The 19853-nt window shown below is 48.6% G+C and overlaps 1 protein-coding gene across 1 annotated transcript in view; it reads left to right on the top strand.

Annotated features, from left to right (window-relative positions):
* USP12 (ubiquitin specific peptidase 12) overlaps positions 1 to 19853 on the top strand; it is a 76705-nt gene that overhangs the window by 25681 nt on the left and 31171 nt on the right. Inside the window, exon 2 of the mRNA XM_021065513.2 lies at positions 11569 to 11649. Coding sequence (XP_020921172.1) covers positions 11569 to 11649 — 81 coding nt within the window. The remainder of the gene's footprint in view (positions 1 to 11568; positions 11650 to 19853) is intronic.

The raw sequence follows: 19853 nt of genomic DNA, 5'->3' as shown, positions 1-19853 counted from the left end.
TGACTGGCTTTCCAGAAAAAACGATGGTGGGGAAGGAAGCACATTTATTAACTCCTAAAATCCCAGTGAGACATCCTTGACCTTGGATCACGCGGTCTTTTTCTTTGTTTAAATTGTGGGTTTTATCTATATATAATTGGCTCTTTTAACTGATTTTAAGTGTAGATTTCAGCACCATTAATTACATTCGCCATGTTAGGCAGCTGTCACCACTAATTCCAAAACTTTCTCATCACCCGAACCAGCAGCTCTGTAGCCCTCCAGTAATAACACCCTCTTCTCCCTGTCTGCAGACTTTGCTTGAGAGTCTGCTTTCTGTCTTCTGTCAGTTTCCCTGTCGTGTGGACATTGCACATAAGTGGAATTGTACACTACTTGTCCTCTTGCGTCTGGCTGCTTTCACTTAGCGTGATGTTTTCAGAGCTCACCCATGTTGCGGCGTGAATCACATGAATCACTGCTTTCCATTTCCGTTATGTCTTTCCACACTTGTTCATTCATCTCCCTTTTTTTAATAATGATTTTTATTTTTTTCCATTATAGCTGGTTTACAGTGTTCTGTCAATTTTCTGCTATTCAGCAAGGTGACCCAGTCGCACATACATGTACAGGTTCTTTTTTCTCACATTGTCATGCCCCATTGTGAGTGACTAGATATAGTTTCCAGTGCTATACAGCAGGATCTCATTGCTTATCCATTCCAGAGGCAATAGTTTGCATCTATTAACCCCAAATTCCCAGTCCATCCCACTCCCTCTCCCTCCCCCTTGGCAACCACAAGTCTGTTGTCCAAGTCTGTGATTTTCTTTTCTGTGGAAAGGTTCATTTGTGCCATATATTATATTCCAGATATAAGTGATATCGTATGGTATTTGTCTTTCTGACTTACTTCATTCACTATGAGAGACTCTGGTTCCATCCATGTTGCTGCAGATGGCGTTAGTTTGTTCTTTTTTAGGGCTGAGTAGTATTCCGTTGTGTATCTATACCACATCTTCCTAATCCAGTCATCTGTCTATGGACATTTAGGTTGTTTCCATGTCTTGGCTATTGTGAACAGTGCTGCAGTGAACATGTGGGTCCCTGTGTCTTTTTCAAGGAAAGTTTTGTCTGGGTATGTGCCCAAGAGTGGGGTTTCTGGGTCATATGGAAGTTCTATGTATAGTTTTCTAAGGTACCTCCATACTGTTCTCCATAGTGGTTGTTGGTTCATTTTTTAATGGATATTTGGAGTTTTTTCCATTTTGTGGCTACTAGGACTAAAGGTGTGAACATAGACATATAATCGTCTGATTTCTTCTTTTCAAATCCTTTGCATATGTACCTGGGATTGAAGTTGTTGAGCCGTATGGTAAGGCCATGCTTAAGGTTTTGAGGGCCTTCCAGATTACCTCACAACCTCACCATGCTTGTTATTTTCCATCCACCCCCCCACCCCCGTTTCTGGCCATCCTGATGGAGGTGAAGTGGTACCTAGGGATTTTGATTGCCATTTTCCTAATGAGTGGTGATACTGAGCATCTTGAAATGTACTTATTTTGCCACTGGTATATCTTTGGAGAAATGTCAATTCAAGTCACCTCTCCATTTTTTAATTGGGCTGTTTTTTTGTTCTTGAGTTGTAGACGTTCTTTTTTTTCTTGCTTTTTTTTCTTTTTTGGACTCCCTGTGGCATACGGAGTTCCTGGACCGGGGATCAGATCTGAGCCACAGTTGCAACCTGTGCCGCAGCTGCAGCAATACCAGATCCTTTAATCCACTGTGCCGGGCTGGGGATCGAACCTGCTGCACAGACAGCCCTGATCCCATTGTGCCACAGCAGGAACTCCTGTAGAAGTTCCTTATTCTGGCTGTTTATCCCACCTGGCCATGGTCAGTAATCCTTTTAATATGTTGCTGTTATGGTTTGCTTGTGTTTTTTGAGGTTTTTGCATTTATATTCATAAGGAATATTGGTCTGTAGATAGTCTGGCTTGAGCGTTAGGATAATGCTGGTTTCATAAAACGAGTTAGTGTTCAGGTTTTTGGGCAGTTTTACAACCCCTGGTTGTGAGTGTTGTGACCGAGTTGATGCTGATGGGTTTTTCAGCTGGGTGGTTCCGGGGGAGGGACCGACCCCTGGAACTTGCTGCTCATCCTTCCTGTGGCGTCTTTCCGCCTCGGGGATGTTTGGGACGTGACTCCACGTGGTGCTGACGGCCGTCAGTCAGTTCCTCTCTGTATCTGACACAACTGTTTAAGTTTGACGACGGTTTTGATTACAGTTAGTCCCTAGAATCAGGAATCAGGAATCTGTTGTCATAGCAACAGAATCATGACGTCAGTCATGTCCGGAGGTTTGGCTTCGCTTCACCCCAGCCGTGCCTCGTAGCTGCAGGGTGATTTTCTTCCCTCGGGTGTGAGGGACTTTCACGTAGTTCACTTACTGTAACCCAGGACTTGGGGAAGATAGAGGTGTTGATGTTTTTGTAAGCGGAAAAGCATCGAGCGCATGTTTTCTGATCAGGCACCACCGCGATCCGTCATCCAGATCAAGTGTCTAAAGGAGTCCAGGGGAGTTCCCGTCGTGGCGCAGTGGTTAACGAATCCGACTAGGAACCATGACGTTGCGGGTTCGGTCCCTGCCCTTGCTCAGTGGGTTAAGGATCTGACATTGCCATGAGCTGTGGTGTAGGTTGCAGACGTGGCTCGGATCCCGCGTTGCTGTGGCTCTGGTGTAGGCCAGTGGCTACAGCTTCGATTAGACCCCTAGCCTGGGAACCTCCATATGCTGCGGAGCGGCCCAAAGAAATAGCAAAAAGACAAAAAAAATAAAAAATAAAAAAAAAAAATAAAGGAGTCCAGGGCTCCGTTTTTTTTTAAATAGAACTGAGACATTACTTGGTAACAAGGAATGTAAAAATGCCAAGAATGTGGTAGAAAGGGCTTGAAATGACCAACCGTTTCTTGCAATTTGGCTAAGCAGGTGCATCTCTGTGCTGAAAAGCAGGCAGAGATGCTGCGAGAACCAAGTCTCGCCCTTCTTTTGGTTGTAAGTACGGTGCCAGTGGTGGAGGTCGGCTGTGGTTGTGTTTTGGGGTCTTTTTGGCTGCACCTGTGGATGTGGAAGTTCCCAGGCCAGTGCCACAGCAGCGACCATGCTGACGCCTTCACCCCTGGGCCACCAGGGAACTCTCATGGTTGTGTTTTAAATGTTTAACCACCCGTGAAAGTATTTTGTGAATTGTTTGGATAAAGGTTTGTATTGGTAGAAGAGGGGGGTTTGTAAAATTCCTTGTGCCCCCTCAAATCGTTTTGTTAAGTATGTTGCTCCTGCTTGAGGATTTTCTTTTTGATGCTGTTACTAAGGTTACTGTGAAGGTTTTCCAGAGTAATTCTTGCTAAGCCCAGCATCACTGCTGTTACAATGACAGAGGTAAATTAATGAGATTTTTTTCAGTAATTCATTGTCTCCTGGTCACACACAGGTCAAAAGCATGGGCTTTTTGGTTATTGGCTCCAGGTGAGTGCAACAGTTTTCCAGTGATTTAAAGTGAATCTGTGTCGTCTTTTATTTGTTTCATGTAAATATTCTGTATAAGTAACACATATTTAGCCATAAATTAGATAACCAAACTTTTCACTGGAGATATTAGATCAAATAATTTGAAGGTTGTAGTATTTAGCACCTGTCCGATAGGACCATTGAGTTTCTAGTGGGTATCTGAATTTCATGCCTGTTGTTTTTGGTTTGGTCATTTGTCATTGATTTACAGCAATGATGCAGATATGTAGCTCTTTTCTAGCTTCTGTTTCTTGCGTGGTATGTTTGTGTATGTGTCACTGTTGGGTGAAAAGGATTACATAAGTGCCGACCTCTGAGTAAGTTTAAATTTTTAGCGTTTGGCCAGTGATTAGTCATAGAATTGAGTTTCCCCGAATTACTCTGATGAGGAGTTTTCCGTGTTTAATATGCGCTTCCGTGTTGCCTGTTGATGAAAGGAGAAAGTAAGCTACTTTAATTTCTTCTGGGAAGAATTCTTTTGTAATTTGGCAAAACAGAAGAATCCCTCTGTTGAAAGGCATGCAGAGATGCTGTGAAAACCAAATCTTGCCCTTTTTTGGGGGGTTGTAGGTAAGGTGCAACCAAAGCTTGAAAACTTGAAAAACCTGGCCGAAGTCCTCCTGCCTGGTGGGTTGAGGATTTGGGGGGGTGGTCAGCAGGGAGGAGGTGGGCGCGCTGACCTGTACACACCTCCCATCGAAAAGAAATTGGTGGCTTTCAGAAGAGCTGTGTCATCACGGGCAAGGCCCTTCAGGCCCGTGGTGGCCCGAGCTGGCCTTTGATTCCCCCCAGAGGCAGCATCCTGCCTCCCCGCGCTGCTGACCCCGCTCCCTCTGTGGGGTGCCCGGCTTGGGCCTGGGCCAGCTGAGAACCCTTTGTACTTTGTGCCGAGCTAAACCTCCACTGTGAGGGCCTCCGTTTCTGAGGATGGCTGCACGTCACGGGGACCCCAGACGCTTCCTGTGTTACTGTGGGGTGGCACTTTGTGGAGGGGTTCGCCTGGGGCGGGAGGAGGAGGGGCCCAAGGAGCTGCATCCTGGCAGCCTTTGCTCCAGCCGGCCCTCTGCGCGTCCTCTGGGCGTCTAGAAACAGGCCCCCATGGGGCTGCTCTTTGCCCAGGGTTGGAGATTTGGGGAAGTGGGAGCGCAGAGGCGGGCACATCTGCCCTAAATCCCCACCTTGAACGTGGTTGTGTGTTGCTGCTAGACGCACGGGTTTTGATTTTCTGCAGGTGCCGCAAGTCTGGGCTCCCGGCCGGGCTGTGAGGGGAGTGGGCGGTGGGGCCCTGCCGAGTGGCCCGTGTGAGAGCCCCGGGCCCTCCTGTGCCTCCAGGCTCTCGCTTCACCGCCCGAAAATCCCTCTGATGGCGGAGCCACGGCTTGGCTCTGTTGGTTCCATCTGTTTGTGGCGCCTTTCCAAATTCTCCGGCTCTCAGGTCCTCCCGCAGCGCAAACGTGCTGTCACACAGCAGTTGGGTAGCTGTTCTCGCCTTTGTCATCTTAGATTTATCTTTTACTAATTTTCTGCCTGTGTGTCATGAAAAGCTCATTTTGATTCAGTGTACTTGGATTGGCCGTTTTTCTTTACCCTTTCTTATGTTTATCAAAACATTTTTGATTTCAGCCCATAGGGAGAAAGAGGTTCGGCAGACCTATATAAGCATCATTTACTCTTGGTAGGGAGAGGTATAAAATCCCATCTGTTTTATTGAACCAGAAAACGGTGGGGGGAGTTCCCTGGTAGCTCAGGGGGGTAAGGATCCCACCTTGTCACTGCTGTGGCGTGGTTTGCTGCTGTGGCATGGGTTCGAATCCTGGCTTGGGAACTTTTGTATGCCTCAGGCACAGCCACCCCCCCCCCCCCAAAAAAAAAGGAGCAGGAGAAGGTTGTGATCCACTGGATTGATCTCACCTCCACTCACGAGTGTGACAGTTTAAAAGCCAAGTTCTCCAGCGTTTCTGCCCAGGCACTTCCTGAAGGGCGTCTTTGGCGGCAGGAGCCTGTTTGATGATGCCCGCAGCTCCGGGTATGGAAATGGCTCGTGCTTTCGCAAGCATGTGTGTTGTCTTTGATCTGGTTTCCAGGGGTGCGGGGGCCGTTGGCCTTCGTTTCTGCTCCGGTTTCTTGTTTGGGAGCTGGAGGCTGGTCTCTCCCGTGGTCTTGCTCGGGGGCCTCCCTGACTGCTCACAGTCGCGCTTCGGCGCGGCCACATCCTCACGGCGGCTCTTCCTGCGCCTCCAGAACTTTTCTTGGGTCCTGCTTTGATCTTCAGGAAGCCTTTCCTGCCGCCTTTGGCAGCTCTACTCTGGCTTCCGACCTGGTCTGACCCTTTTCAGTATTAAACTTGGAACGATGAGTGCTGGCTTCTAAGATATGACTGGAAACGCAGAAGTGGGGGAAAATATTACATTTTCTCATATTTGTATTAAACACAAACTAGTTTAAAGAAGGGAAAGCGACCCTCCGTATCCGTGGGTTCCAAGTCCAAGGACTGAAGGTATTTGGGGGAAAAAATCCCGAAACGTTCCAAAAAGCACGGCTTGAAGTGGCTGCATGCTGGCAACTGTTTGCGCAGCACTTGCTCTGCATTCGGTGCCGTAAGTAACTAGACCTGAGCCGAAGTGCGCGGGGGCTGTGTGGGCAGCTCGCTGGGGGTGCCCGACCGGGTGCTGGAAGGACCTGAGCGTCCTCGGGGTTCTGTCCGCGCCCATCCCGGAACCCCTTCCCACACACCCTCTGGCACGTCGGCGTTCTTGCTCAGGACACTTTCTGCATGAGATGTTCATTCTTCAGCATTTTCACCTTTTTTTATTTCTTGCTGAAATGTATTCAGTTCACTGTTTTCTTCAGCGGTATATACTGAACATAATTAGCTTTTCAAAATAGTTAGCTTTTTCTTTTTAAGATCCCCAGTCTAGCTTTAGACCGTGGAGGCAATTTCCTTAATTTACTCTCCCGAAAACAGTCCCGGGTGTCAGTTTGCTGTTGTGTAATTGCTTCTTTCTCATGAGGGCAGACCACGGGGCAGTCGGATGTGTGCTTTCCGGGTCGACTGTGTACACGTGGTTTAACCAGGAGCAGTCGTCCCCCAAGTGGTTTTCTTTTTCCTTGTTTGCAGATGGTATCTTCACAACACGGGCACCCGTATCAATAAATGAAAGGTATCCTTGCACTTCGAGCTGCCTCTTCGTTCTCTTGGCTGGTTCTTCTCGGCATGAAAGAGCAGCAGTTGGTTCCCCAGCGTTGCAGGGACCGCGAGAGGCAGGTTGAGGAGGCCTTGGCTCCTCCGCGGGACTCTTTCTGCAGAGGTGCTGCTCCGCTTTCATCCAGAACTTGGTTAACGTCGGCCCTGGCACAGCCGGGGCGGCTGTTCATCCTTCCCGTTTCTGGAAGACTGGAAGAGCCAGTAGCGTCGCACCCTGCGGGGAACGTGGGGGTGGGAGGTGCTGAGGTGTCAAGAACACGGTGTAAGCTGACGGAGAAAGGGCGCTCTCGGAGCTCCACAGTGGAGCCAGTCTGCCTGCGTTTTCTCCTGTGAAACAGTGCTCCCTATTTCTAAAAAAATTTAGTTTCAATTAGTAGCATTATATAGCATTATATAAAGTGTATCAGCAATATTAACCTTATTTCTCAAGCAAACATTGAGTTCCCCCCCGCCGATGATTTATTTAAGACTCTTGGGTTTTTTTTTTTTTTTTCCTGAGCAGTTTTAGTTTTACGGCAAAATTGAGGGGAAGTACAGGTGTGTGTTCCCCCCCCCCGCCCCGCCCCTCCCCACCTCCCTGTTGTCAGCACCCCCAGATGGCACAGTTGCCACAGCTGAGGAAGCTGCGTTGACACATCATAGTGCCCTCGAGTCCGGAGTTTTCAGGTCCCTCTTGGTGGGCATCCTGTAGGTTTGGACACGGGTAACGACATGTCCTTTGTTCTGTTTACTGACTCCATAGTTACCATTGAGTTTTTTACTTTCAATTGTAATATTTAGAAGTTTTGCTTGGTTCTTTAAAAAAGTCTGGTTAGGCTTTAAGTTCTCATCTTTGTTCTTATAATCAAGTCTTTGTTATTTCTTGGCACGTGTTAAGCGTTTGTTTTGTAGCGTATCTGAAATACTTATGGTATTTAATATCTTGAGTCTCATCCTGCTGTTTGTGCTTCTGGCTTTTATTCATAGTCCTTTGCTTCCCTGTTGTTGTATATGTGTGATTTTTGATTGTGACCTCAAATCTCTTGACGTTTTATTTGGGCGGATTCATTATGGGGTAGATTGAATTTGTCTTCTGGAGTGAATTTATAATTCTGGTTTGTGGGGGGTGAGGGCACTGTCAACTCGGGGTCTCTTTGAATTTCATATTCTCTTGTTTGTTTGTTTGTTTTAGGGCTACACCCATGGCATAGCACCCCGGCATGTGGACGTTCCCAGGCTACGGGCCAAATCAGAGCTACAGCTGCAAGCCAACACCACAGCCACAGTAATGCCAGATCCGAGCCACGTCTGTGACCCACACCACAGTTCACAGCCGTGCCGGATCCTTAACCCACTGAGCGAGGCCATGGATCGAACTTGCATCCTCATGGATCCTAGTTTGGTTCATTACCATTAAGCCATGATGGGAACTCCCTGAATTACATTTTCTACCTGAGTTTTGTTTGTTTGTTTGTAAGATCATAGAGCATGTGTGAATTTGGGTCACAAACCTTCATGGGGACCAACTTGGGGTTATGACTCTTGGGAAGGTATTTGTCATCTCTCCTCCGTGCCAAAGACAAGTCAGGCAGGTTTCTTTGCTGTGTCTTGTTGCCCCTTACTGAAGACATAGCCCTCCTGGGACCCTGTTGTGCTGGGGTCTTCTTAGGCCTTCCTGTCTTGGGTGGGCCCTCAGCCTCAGCACCAGTGTCCGTGCTTTGCTGCATCCGGCCGTCAGAGGAGGCATAAGGGTCACGGTGCTGGCAGGTGCCCTCCAGGTAAAGTCTGTCTGTGGTGCTTGCTCATCTCCCAGAGTTCTCCTATCACTACTTTCTTGGTTTCTGCAGATTCCTTCTTTTCTTTTTTTTTTTTTTTTTGTCTTTTTGCCATTTCTTGGGCCACTCCCTCGGCATATGGAGGTTTCCAGGCTAGGGGTCTAATTGGAGCTGGAGCCACCGGCCTACGCCAGAGTCACAGCAATGCAGGATCCGAGCCGCGTCTGCAACCTACACCACAGCTCACGGCAACGCCGGATCGTTAACCCACTGAGCAAGGCCAGGGACCGAACCCGCAACCTCATGGTTCCCAGTCGGATTCGTTAACCACTGCGCCACGATGGGAACTCTAGATTCCTTATTTTCTCAGCAGCTCAGTTATTTGTTACTTTTTCAAATAAAACGTTTACTCACCTTGTGGCTCCTTTCATCAGGAGGGTCATGAATTCGTAGAACTAGGTACTGAGCCTGAACTAATGGTATCTAGGTTACAAATAGGGAGGCAGAACAGCCAGAAAGTCTTCTTCCTTCTGTGCTTGTTGTGTTCTCAGACAAAACAAATGAACCTGGTGCCCATGAAAGCTTTAGAGCAGACATGCTTGCCCGAGAACGCCAGCATTTCTTCGCTTTATCCGGTACAGCACTGTTGCTTGCAGTTGGGTCCTGTTTCCCACGTGCGGGGCTGCAAAGCTGTCCGGAGCCGTCCCTCCTCTAGGCTCAGCTTCATCTTGGGGTGCCTGGTTGACTGTTGCTTGACATGATAGGGTTTGTCAGCCTTCAGCAAAATCCTCAGGGGTGATGTTGGAGAGCCCTTCTGTGAACGTCCTCGGAGTCGAGTGGCGAATTTTCGGCTTGGTGGCGGTTTTCCCCCACGGTACATCTAACTGTAGTGTTGAGTCCGCTTTTAAGTAAAAAACCGCTCATCGGCGACAGATGGCCGAGCCTGCCCCTCGCCTTCGCAGTCGGGACTGGGCCGGAGGCGGACTCCCGCCTACCCCTCCTCCCAGCCCCCACTCCGGGTCGTGGTTCTGCCTGTTGTCTGGCTTTGGGGGTGGGGTGGGGGCGGCTAATAGGAGTAGCTTTTTCCCCTGCGAACCTTGGAATTGAGGCGGAGGGAGGGAAGAGAAGCGTGTCGTGGACACCAGCTTGTGGACAAGGCTCTGCCAGGTGCTTTGGCAGAGGCTTCAGCTCTGCCAGTTCGTAGCCACCCCATAAAGGGTTGGTGCCGTTTTCCTTCCAGGTTTAGGGGCCTGAGGCCCGGGCGGGGAAGGGCCTTCTGTCAGCACCTGCAAGGGTGACGGAGGACACGTGGGCCATCGGGGAGGTCAGGGCCCACGGTGCGTGGATGCGATTGGGGTCGCCCGGGAGAGTGTTCGCCTGGTGTGCTCTCTTGCTTCATCCTGGGGGCCAGGAAGGCTCCCCCAGGTGTGTGTACTGGCATTTTGTTCCAAGCAGGTAGGTGTGAGAGGCCGGACTTGGGATAATAGTGCTTTTTCGTTCCTTTTTTGTGGGGAAGGGTTGTGCTCTGTGAATACAGCGCTGTCAGTCTACACTCTTGCATCTGGCCTGGTGCTGATTTTCCGCGCGTGCTAGGACATCTCGGGCCAGGACCCCTGAGCTGGAGGGTGTGCGGAGTGGGGCTTGCAGCCTTCCACCAAGACGGTGTCTTCAACGGATCGCACAGTTGCTGTGATCATTGAGTTTGGTGTTAAAAAACCGTTGGTGGATCGCTAAATCGAGAGGTAAATAGCATATGTAAACTAGTGATTGCATCACGGTCTTTATGTGAAAGTAAAGACGTGGCAGGGATAGACCTGATAGGACCCTAGTGGTAATTCTTAGATTGAGAAGAATAAGGGCAGTGGCGTGCTCCGTGCAAGTGCTGGGCGGCTGGCGGATGTTAGAGGAAATATTTTGCTGGAACCTGCCTGCTGGTGCACCCAGCCCCTTGCATCAGTGTTTATTTTCGGGCCTGGCTCGTCAGGAAGTTGGGAGGTCTGGTCCACTAGGGTCCGGGCTTCCCAGGCCCAGGAACGGCAGGGCGGGCTCCTGGGCATCGCGGGTGATGCTGACCACGGCCGTGCCCTCGGGAGGTGGTGTGTGTGTCGTCCCGTGTGCAGCTCTGCAAGGCGGCCGTCAGCTATTTTGTGAGTAGAATGAGTTAAGTCTACCTGGTGGTATGTGTTCTTGGGGATTTTCACTAAGCTTAGGCAGCATTACCGTGTTTTCGGAGTTGCTTTTACTTGCCTTCGTCCTGCGTCCATCGCTGGCATGTGGTGGGGGGAACCCCCCCAACCCGGATGCACAGAACGGAGGTGGTCGTGTTCCCGACGCTGTGACCCACAGTTACCGTCTGAGCAAGGCCCTTTTTTGTCGGGCTTCGTTTTGTTTTTTCCTTCTGCTCCTTCACCTCGATTGCCCGTCCCGGCCGCCTTCCCGCCCCGGCTCAGCTGCGCTCCGTGTGGGGTCTTCGGCCCCTTTGCCATGCCGCCCTTGGGTACAGGTGTGGTGGCCGCCTGGGTAAATCGCCTGCTTGCTTTATCTAATACTGTGTTTTTGAGAAATAGCCATGTTTTTGTATGTAAATCTGGTTCATTTGTTGTGACTCACCTGGGTTGCTGTCAGCCGTGAGGTCATCCGTGCTGTTTCAGTCAGTGCTCTTGTCGCCTGGAGTCCTCTGTGAGAAACGCTCAGGTGTATACCTCTGAGGAGGTGTCAGGTCACTGACTAGATGGGCCTTTAATTTCACAGAATTTTAGCTCTCCGAGATGGCTTCTATGAGGTTATGTTGCTGTTAGGCTGCAGGACACAGCAGGCGTTTCATGCATTGCTTAGAAAAAAGAACAAGGTATGAATATATAATTCCTTGATCCAGCCTTTGGCTCCGTGAGAACATTCCTGCAAGCTGGTTTTTAGTCATATTGTAAAAGCCTTTATTCGTCACTGTCATCCTTTATCGTATTTCCATAATGTCAGGTACAAGGATTTCTCTGTAATGTGTATATAATTATGACAGCATCATGAAAATGCCGTAAATACTAAGATTTCTGTGTTTCACTTTACAGGGCGCCAATGCCTCGGCATTAGAGAAAGAGATTGGTCCAGAACAGTTTCCTGTCAACGAGCACTATTTTGGGTTAGTCAATGTAAGTATCCATCGACACTTAGCCGTCAAAGTGATGCTTGGAAGTAGTTTTAAGAATGATGAATGCGGTTCGCAGTTGATTCAAGGAAAATGGTTCGTTTGTGTCAGTAGGCTTAATGCCACGAAACCTGACTTGGAATTTCAGCATCGTCTCTAATAGAGAAACAAAGTGACCTGATGTCTTCAGAATTTTGGCACATTATCTAACTTGTCAGCCTGATTTTTCCTATTTTGTGTCAGACTTTTCTCGTAACCAGAATTTCATTTGGCCGAAAAGCAGTGATCCCCCGGTTCTTTGAGAATTAGTTACATGTCTGAATGTATCTGGTCCAGATGTGCAGATATAAAGATGGTTTGTAAATACCTCCTGCATCTGTGAGTCTTTGTCAGTTTGCCTCTGGCCCTGTCCCCGTGGTATCCATTTAAGAGTGTATAATATAAGAAAAAAACATAGCCCCATCCTCGTCGATGTGATTCTTGTAATTACAATTATTAAAACTTCAAAAGAACTCTCTCGAGAATTTTTTTTTTTTTTTTTTTTTTTGTCTTTTTGCTATTTCCTTGGGCCGCTCCCGCGGCATATGGAGGTTCCCAGGCTAGGGGTTGAATCGGAGCTGTAGCCACTGGCCTACGCCAGAGCCACAGCAACGCGGGATCCGAGCCACGTCTGCGACCTGCACCACAGCTCACGGCAACGCCGGATCGTTAACCCACTGAGCAAGGGCAGGGACCAAACCCGCAACCTCATGGTTCCTAGTCGGGTTTGTTAACCACTGCGCCACGACGGGAACTCCTCTCGAGAATTTTTAACTCTTTCCTGAATTATCAAATCTTTGTTACATAGTTGTCAGCGTTTGTTTACGCTGTTGTCCTGTACTGTTAGGTGGATCCATGCGAGAGTTTTAAAATAAATATGTACCGATGATCACACAGGCAAGTAAGTTATGTTGAACAAATCGGCGTGTCCCTGAGAGCTGGTGTGTAACTGACGTGCAGATAAGAGTTCCCGTGCGATTGGACGAGGGCGGGTCGTGCTGTGTGTGTGCTTGTCGGGGACGCGTCCCTGTCTGCACTGGGCGGGAGCTGATCACACGCGCTCAGCGGTACCCTCTCCTCTGTCCTTCCCTCCCCGAGGGACGCTGCTCTTCAGTCCTCTGGCTTTTTTCTTTCTTTTTTGGGCCTCACCCACGGCATATGGAGGTTCCCAGGCTAGGGGTCGAATCGGAGCTACAGCTGCCGGCCTACACCCCAGCCACAGCAACCTGGCTATTTTTTTCTGGAATTTGCCCTTACAGTCTAAAGAAAGTGCTTATACTCCTATTAAAAAAAACTCCACCGACTTCCTGTTTTGGTAGATAAGAGACTTGGCCCGTTTTGGTAGATAAGAGACTTGGTCCGTCCCTGTCCAGCCTCACTTTCCCTCCTTCTCGGTACGGCTTCAGTTTTCATTTATTCTTCCCAAGTTTTCAACAGAACTAAAAAAAAAAAAAAAAGTCCCCCATGTCAGTTTCCCCCGAGCCCTGCCGTCAGGTCGGTGCGCCGCCCCTTCCCTGCGAAGGCGCGTGTCACGGCCCCCTGCTCGCCGCCCTCTCTCTTGCTGCCCGTCCTGTGCCTCGGGCGGCCTGTGCCCGGGCGGCCAGCCGGCTCTCTTCCATCACCTTCTCTTCTCGCGTCTCCTTCCCTCCATCCCGTCTTCTCACTTTCTTCCTCCCTCGCTGGTGGAACACGCCCTTGAGCACCGGGTTTAGAAAGTGTGCGTGCGAGATAAACGTTGAGGTCTTGTTTCTTTAAGAATGTTCTGGCCATTGTAAGAGCTGGACATCCACCCGTCCGAGGCCCCAGCCTGCCTTCAGGACGCGTGAGGGCTCGTCCTCCGTCACTTTCCCTTCAGGACGCGTGAGGGCTCGTCCTCCGTCACTTTCCCTTCAGGACGCGTGAGGGCTCGTCCTCTCGCTTTCTGGCTGCCGTCGGTGCGGGGCTGACGCCTTTCGGATGCTTGATCTCGGGTACTCGGCTTTTCCCCCGTTTAAAACCTTGAGAGGCCTTCAGGGTGTTTTCTATCCACAGTGTTCCTTTCTTTGTCTTTTTAGGGCCACACCTGTGGCACATGGAGGTTCCCAGGCTAAGGGTGGAATTGAAGCTACACAGCTGCTGGCCTGTACCACAGCCACAAGCGTGCAGGATCCGAGCCGCATCTGCGATCTTCACTGCGATCTTCACTGCGATCTTCACTGCAACACCAGTTCCTTAACCCACTGAGTGAGGCCAGGGATTGAACCCGCATCCTCCTGGATACTAGTCGGGTTTGTTCCCTCTGAGCCACAACGGGAACTCCATATCCACAGTGTTCTGGAACCTTTGCATGGATCTTGGCACCCCCACCCCGTCATTGTGTTGGGTGTTGATGGACCCATTCAGACCGATGATCTTTTATTTCCCTTATTTCTACAACATTTCTCATACTATTATTGGGATAGTTTTCTTCCGGTCAATGTAGTTTCTCTGTTCTGTTTTTTCAATATGGTTAGTTGCATATTAAAACATATTGAAACACTTAGACTGATTATTTTTCCTCCCATTGTTGATCATCTGCTGTACTCTACATTTTAAACTGTATTTTCCACTTTGTCCAGCTCATTGCACTTTGTGTTTCTTAGAATGTTACTTTTTTTTTTTTATCTTGTTTAATGGAGGCAATATTTTATGCTATTTTTCTCAGGGTATTTGATTGTTTCTGAGACCTTCAAGTTTCTTTTTCTTTTGGCTGCACCTGTGGCATGCAGAAGTTCTAGCCAGGGATCACACCTGTGCCACAGCAGTGACAATGATCCTTAACCCACTGAGCCACCAGGAAACTCCTCTGTTTTAAACTTTACTGTCTCTACTATCTGAAGCTTTCCTCAAGTTTTATTCACCTGTAACAGTGAAATCTCAAAGGAGGATTGGGGCTTTGCGCGTCTTGGGGGGGTGCTCTCCTTTTGCCCTAGAGTGACCCCTGGCCAGTGCCTTCCTCCTGCAGCCCCACCCCATTCAGTAGCTAGAGCCACTTCTCTGGGCTGTTTATTTTCTGCGGGGAGGAGCCCTCCTGCGCCAGTCGAGGGTGGCTTCATTCTGTGTTTATTTAGTCTTGCTTCCTGTGTGGTGCCTCACTGCTGTCCTGAAGTCTCAGACCTGGAGTGTCCTAGTCATTTTCTGTGGACACTAAACCTGCAGCTGAAAGAAAGCGTAAATTGGAGTTGCCGTCGTGGCTCAGCGGTTAGTGAACCCCACTAGCATCCATGAGGACTCAGGTTCAATCCCTGGCCTTGCTCAGTGGGTTAAGGATCAGGTGTTGCCGAGAGCTGTGGTATAGGTGGCAGACACGGCTCGGGTCTGGTGTGGCTGTGGCTGTGGTGTAGGCTGGTGGCTGTGGCTCTGATCTGACCCCTAGCCTGGGAACCTCCGTATGCCGAGGGTGCAGCCTTAAAAAGACAAAAAAAAAAAAAAAAAAAAAGAAAGGAAGCCTAAGTGCCCGGGATTGAAATGATTCTCATAAGGCCGCACACCCAGACTTATGTTCTCAGATGTCCCTCGCAGCCCACGGAAAAAGTCCCTGACCCTGTAGCCGCGAGTCTATTGTTTCCATTTGTCTCTAGAGGCCTTTGGGCTTCTATTTCCTGTAAGTTCGCTGATAACTGTAGTCAGCGGTGGTTTTCTGTGGCCTTTTGAGTTTTTGCCTAATCTCTTGTATTACCATCATTTTATTGGGGTTTCACAGGGAAGAGAGTTAAAGGAGTATATTTAATCTCCTTTATCGAGAAGTCTGGCCTCCACTTGTGACATCTGAAATGTTTGTGCTCACAGACAGTTGTCTAGTGGAAAAAAGCCTCGTTTCAGTGCTGGGGGTGGCAGAACCCCCGTTTCTTCCATCTCTTCGGTGTCACCAGTATTTGGTTCAGATTCCAAAGCTGCTTTGTGTCTGGAACTGAGGTAAGGGGTGCCCGTCGTTCGGATCCCAGAAGAACCCGTTTTCTTGAGGACAGACAGCAGGGTCGTGTACATGGACGGCTGTCTGGCCTTGACCTTCTCCAGCAGAAACATCTCAGTCTCCATTTGGCACCTAACTTGTGTGCACATGGCCTCAGAACAAGTCAACAACATCCTAGATAAAATCGTAGGAGTTCTATCATATTTTTTCTGCTGTTGTTTTTAATTAAAAATAACATCAGTGTCCACATAGCAGTGTTGATGGTGTTCAAAAATAAAGTTTCTAAGAAGGTATCATTTTTATTACTCCGTAGGCATCAATTTAAATGCAGAAGCTAGAATTTATGTTTCTCCCTAAAGCTGAGGAACTGAGATCCAGTAAAACCAAGGAAAACAGAACTTTCCGCTGTAGGTGCTTTCTCGGTGCCTGGTCATCCTGATCAAGAATGGAGATCTGTGAGGTGGCCAGGACGCCGGCTGTGAGACCGAGGAGCGCCTGGAATTGCACTCAGCGATGAGTTGGTGGTCAGAGTGGCTGCAGCAGAGCTAGTGCAGGGATGACCTGTCTCTGGGACCTGGGCGCTCGGGCTGCTTGGCAGCTGTGTTCTGTACCTTTAACTGTCTTCCCTTGCGTCCTGTTTTCAGCTCTTAAATTATCTTCACGCTGCTCTCTCATTTCCTTCCCCCTTTTTTATTTGTGGAGTTATCACACTCTTTATAAAGTCTCTTAAACATTAAGGTTGGAGCCTTGAGGGGTTGGGGAGGGTGGCTTCATTAATGCAGAGATGAGCGTTTTAACGTTTCCGCCCATCTCTGCCTGCCTGCCTTGTAGTTAGTGTTTTAGGCAGCATGGGGTGTAGATGCTCTAAGAACTCGGTGGTTCATCTTTCCTGACCCTCGGAGCCTGTTAAAGTGAGGCACCCGGTTTCTTCTCATCAGCCTGTTCTTAGCTAGGTGTCCAGGTTCATTTTCACTGCTCTTCACAAAAGGCTGATACTGAAAAGAGTTCCTATTAGATTTGCTCGATTTGTTCCCTTTTTGTGACCAGTAAGTGGTAGAATCACCCAGTAGCACTTGCTTTTGGGAAGTAGTGCATGTACTTGGGCAGATAGCACGAGACTTCTTTTTTCATGGAGAGAAGGAAAATAGACACAGTTTAAGGTAACCTTAGCAGAAATTCAGTGAAGTGCTTACGCTTCACTTGGTTGGTTCATAACAGCCTGTTTTCCACTATTTTCAGTTGTAGCTATTTTTATCTTGGAAGAGTATTTTCACAAATGATAGCTTTTATGGCAGTTTATTCTTAATGGTAAATACCGATGTTATTTTAAATTAAAAACAACAGCAGAAAAAAATACTATAGGACTCAAATGACTTTACCTAGGATGATGTTTTACTTGTTCTGGGGCCATCTGCAAAGAAGTTAGATGCAAAATGGAGAGGCTGAAATGTTTACTCTTAATGAGAAAATAACTAACATGCCATTATAACTGGCGTCTTTCGTGGAGCAGGTGGTGCCTGTTGCCTTAACTCTTGGGGATTCTGGTGCTGATGACGAAGTCGGGGAGGAGGAGCCCTGCTGTGAGGCGGGTCCAAGCCCTCTTGAGGCACAGGAGCCTTGGGCAGCTTTCTCCTGCTCTGAAATACCCCACTTAGCTACCTGTCCGCTGTTTACACTGTTAGCGGGATGCTTTGAAAACAGATTGCCCTAATCTGATAGGCCAGACTGCCTTTTTCCTTTCTTTCTTTCTTTTTTTTTTTTTTTTTTCCTTTCTGCCTTTTTTTAGGGCTGCTCCTGCGGCATATGGAGGTTCCCAGGCTAGGGATTTAATTGGAGCTGTAGCCACCGGCCTGCGCCATGGCCACAAGCAACGCGGGATCCGAGCCATGTCTGCAACCCACACCATAGCCCATGGCAACACCGGATCCTTAACCCACTGAGCAAAGCCAGGGATCGAACCTGCAACCTCGTGGATTCGTTAACCACTGAGCCAGGGATCGAACCTGCAACCTCGTGGTTCCTAGTCGGATTCGTTAACCACTGAGCCTCGATGGGAATTCCTGCCTTTTTCCTTTCTCTCTCACAGCTCCTGAGTACTTACCGCGCAAAGGTGATAGCAGGGGCTGACTTGAACTAGTGCCATCTCTTTCTGACTTTTATGCAGTCTCTCCATTGTTAATAGCCTTTTTTCATCATTTTATTGTGTGATTTTATATGAATTTTCTGACACACTAGGCCCTCAAACACAGGTAGGTTGAGCTTCATAAATCTCTTTGTGAGGCTAGACCGTCTCATCAAAGGCCTTTTAGCCTGAATTGCTGGTAAGTCATTAGTTGGAACTCTGGATTCAGGGAACGGAGGAAGGAGCGACGTAAAAATGAATGTTTCTTTCCATTTGTAGGTTATAAAGTTGATTAGGCAGATGTCTCTGGCCAGATTGGATCAAGTGCCCAGGGCCGTAGCAGGGCCTGCAGGAGGCCTTGTGGCCGCCCCCTCGCAGGAGGAGGGACAGGCCGTGGGGTGAGGCTCTAGGACTGAAGATGGCCCACTAGCCCTTGGTTCAGGTCTCCTGGCGGCAGGGAGCCCAGTGGGCAGAGGCAGGTGGTGTCATGTTATGTGAAACAGGGCCATTGAGCGAGACATGGTGGCCGGGGGGGTGCCCAGAGGGGGCTGTTCCACAGGACAGGTGCCATTGCCAGCCAGCATGGGGACAGTGGCGCATTTAAACATTTTAAAACATGGTGCTCTTGACATAATGGTGTTAAAACCAGAGTCTCCAAATGAAATATGTAAACTGATTCATTGGGAGGAAAAAATTAGCATTTTTCATGTTTATTTTTATCTAATTCTTAATAAATTGATGACACTGGCGCCCACACTCTGTCTGTGGGAGGTGGTTCTCTTTTACCCACAGTTGTTCCTCTTACTCTCTGTGCTGTTGTGTTCTCTTACGACTGAAGTGTAGATTCAGAAACTGTGATTTCATTTCAGCTAATCTAATTCTTCAAAAGGGACGAGTGGCTCAAATAATTGCATAGGGGAGTTACCTTTGTGGCTCAGTGGTAATGAACCTGACTAATATCCATGAGGACACAGGTTCGATCCCTGGCCTTGCTTAGTGGGTTAAGGATCTGGCATTGCCATGAGCTGTGGTGTAGGTGGCAGATGTGACTTGATTCTGGCGTTGCTATGGCTGTGGTGTAGCCTGCAGATGCAGCTCGGATCTCGTGTTGCTGTGGCTGTGGTGTAGGCTGACAGCTGTAGCTCATTCGACCCCTAGCCTGGTAACCTCCATATGCCGTGGGAGCGGCCCAAAGAAATAGCAAAAAAGACAAGAAAAACCCCCAAAAAACTGTAGTGGTGAGGTACTTTGAACTATGCTGAGTTCTCCATGCAGATTATTCATTTAGTTCTTTACGGCGTCTTAGAGGCGGGTGCTGTTGCAAACCTCCTTTACCGGGGAGGAGACTGATGAACGGTGGCTTGGTAACTTCCCAGGGTCAGATAGCAGATTGCACTTGAACCTGCGTAGTTTCAGATCCTCTGTGCTTAGTTGCCATGCTTTGCTGCTAGAAAGACAGGCAATTACTTAAGTGAATTGAGACAAACTTGGCAGATGACATTGAAAATTTAATACCATCTTGTAGGACGTAAAGGCTGTCGAGGAGACGCTTCTCCCCTTGGGCCCACGTGTGTATCTCTGTGAAGGTACCCTTTCAGCTCTGAGAGCCATGGAAACTAGATATCCAAATAATTGAACTGTCAAATCACTGCATTCAAATCTATAACCCACAGTTGACAAAAAACAAAACAAAACCCAGTCTCATTGCTCTCATGCAACGTTAATAATTCACGTGTTCATCTTACTTACATTTGTACATTTTTAAATTTTTTTGGCTGTGCTCATGGCATAGGAAATTCCCAGGCCAGGGATGGAACCTGTGCCACAGCAGCAACCCAGCAGTGGCAATGTTAGATCCTTACCCTTCTCTGCCGCAAGAGAACTCCACATTCGTTTTGTGTGTGTGTGTGTGTGTGTGTGTGTGTGTGTATGTTTTGCTTTTTAGGGGTGCACATGCAGGGTATGGAAGTCCCCAGCCCAGGGGCTGAATTGGAGCAATGGCTGCCGGCCTACACTGCAGCCACAGCAGTGCCAGATCTGAGTTGTGTCTGTGGCCTACAGCACAGCTCATGGCAACATCAGATCCTTAACACACTGAGCGAGGTCAGAGGTTGAA

This window comes from Sus scrofa, chromosome 11 (assembly GCF_054392235.1).
Source record: "Sus scrofa isolate SSC_HxYL_T2T_F1_AM1 chromosome 11, Sscrofa_HxYL_maternal_Yorkshire_Landrace_v2.0, whole genome shotgun sequence".
Taxonomy (NCBI): domain Eukaryota; kingdom Metazoa; phylum Chordata; class Mammalia; order Artiodactyla; family Suidae; genus Sus; species Sus scrofa.
This window is presented reverse-complemented; position numbering and strand designations above follow the sequence as displayed.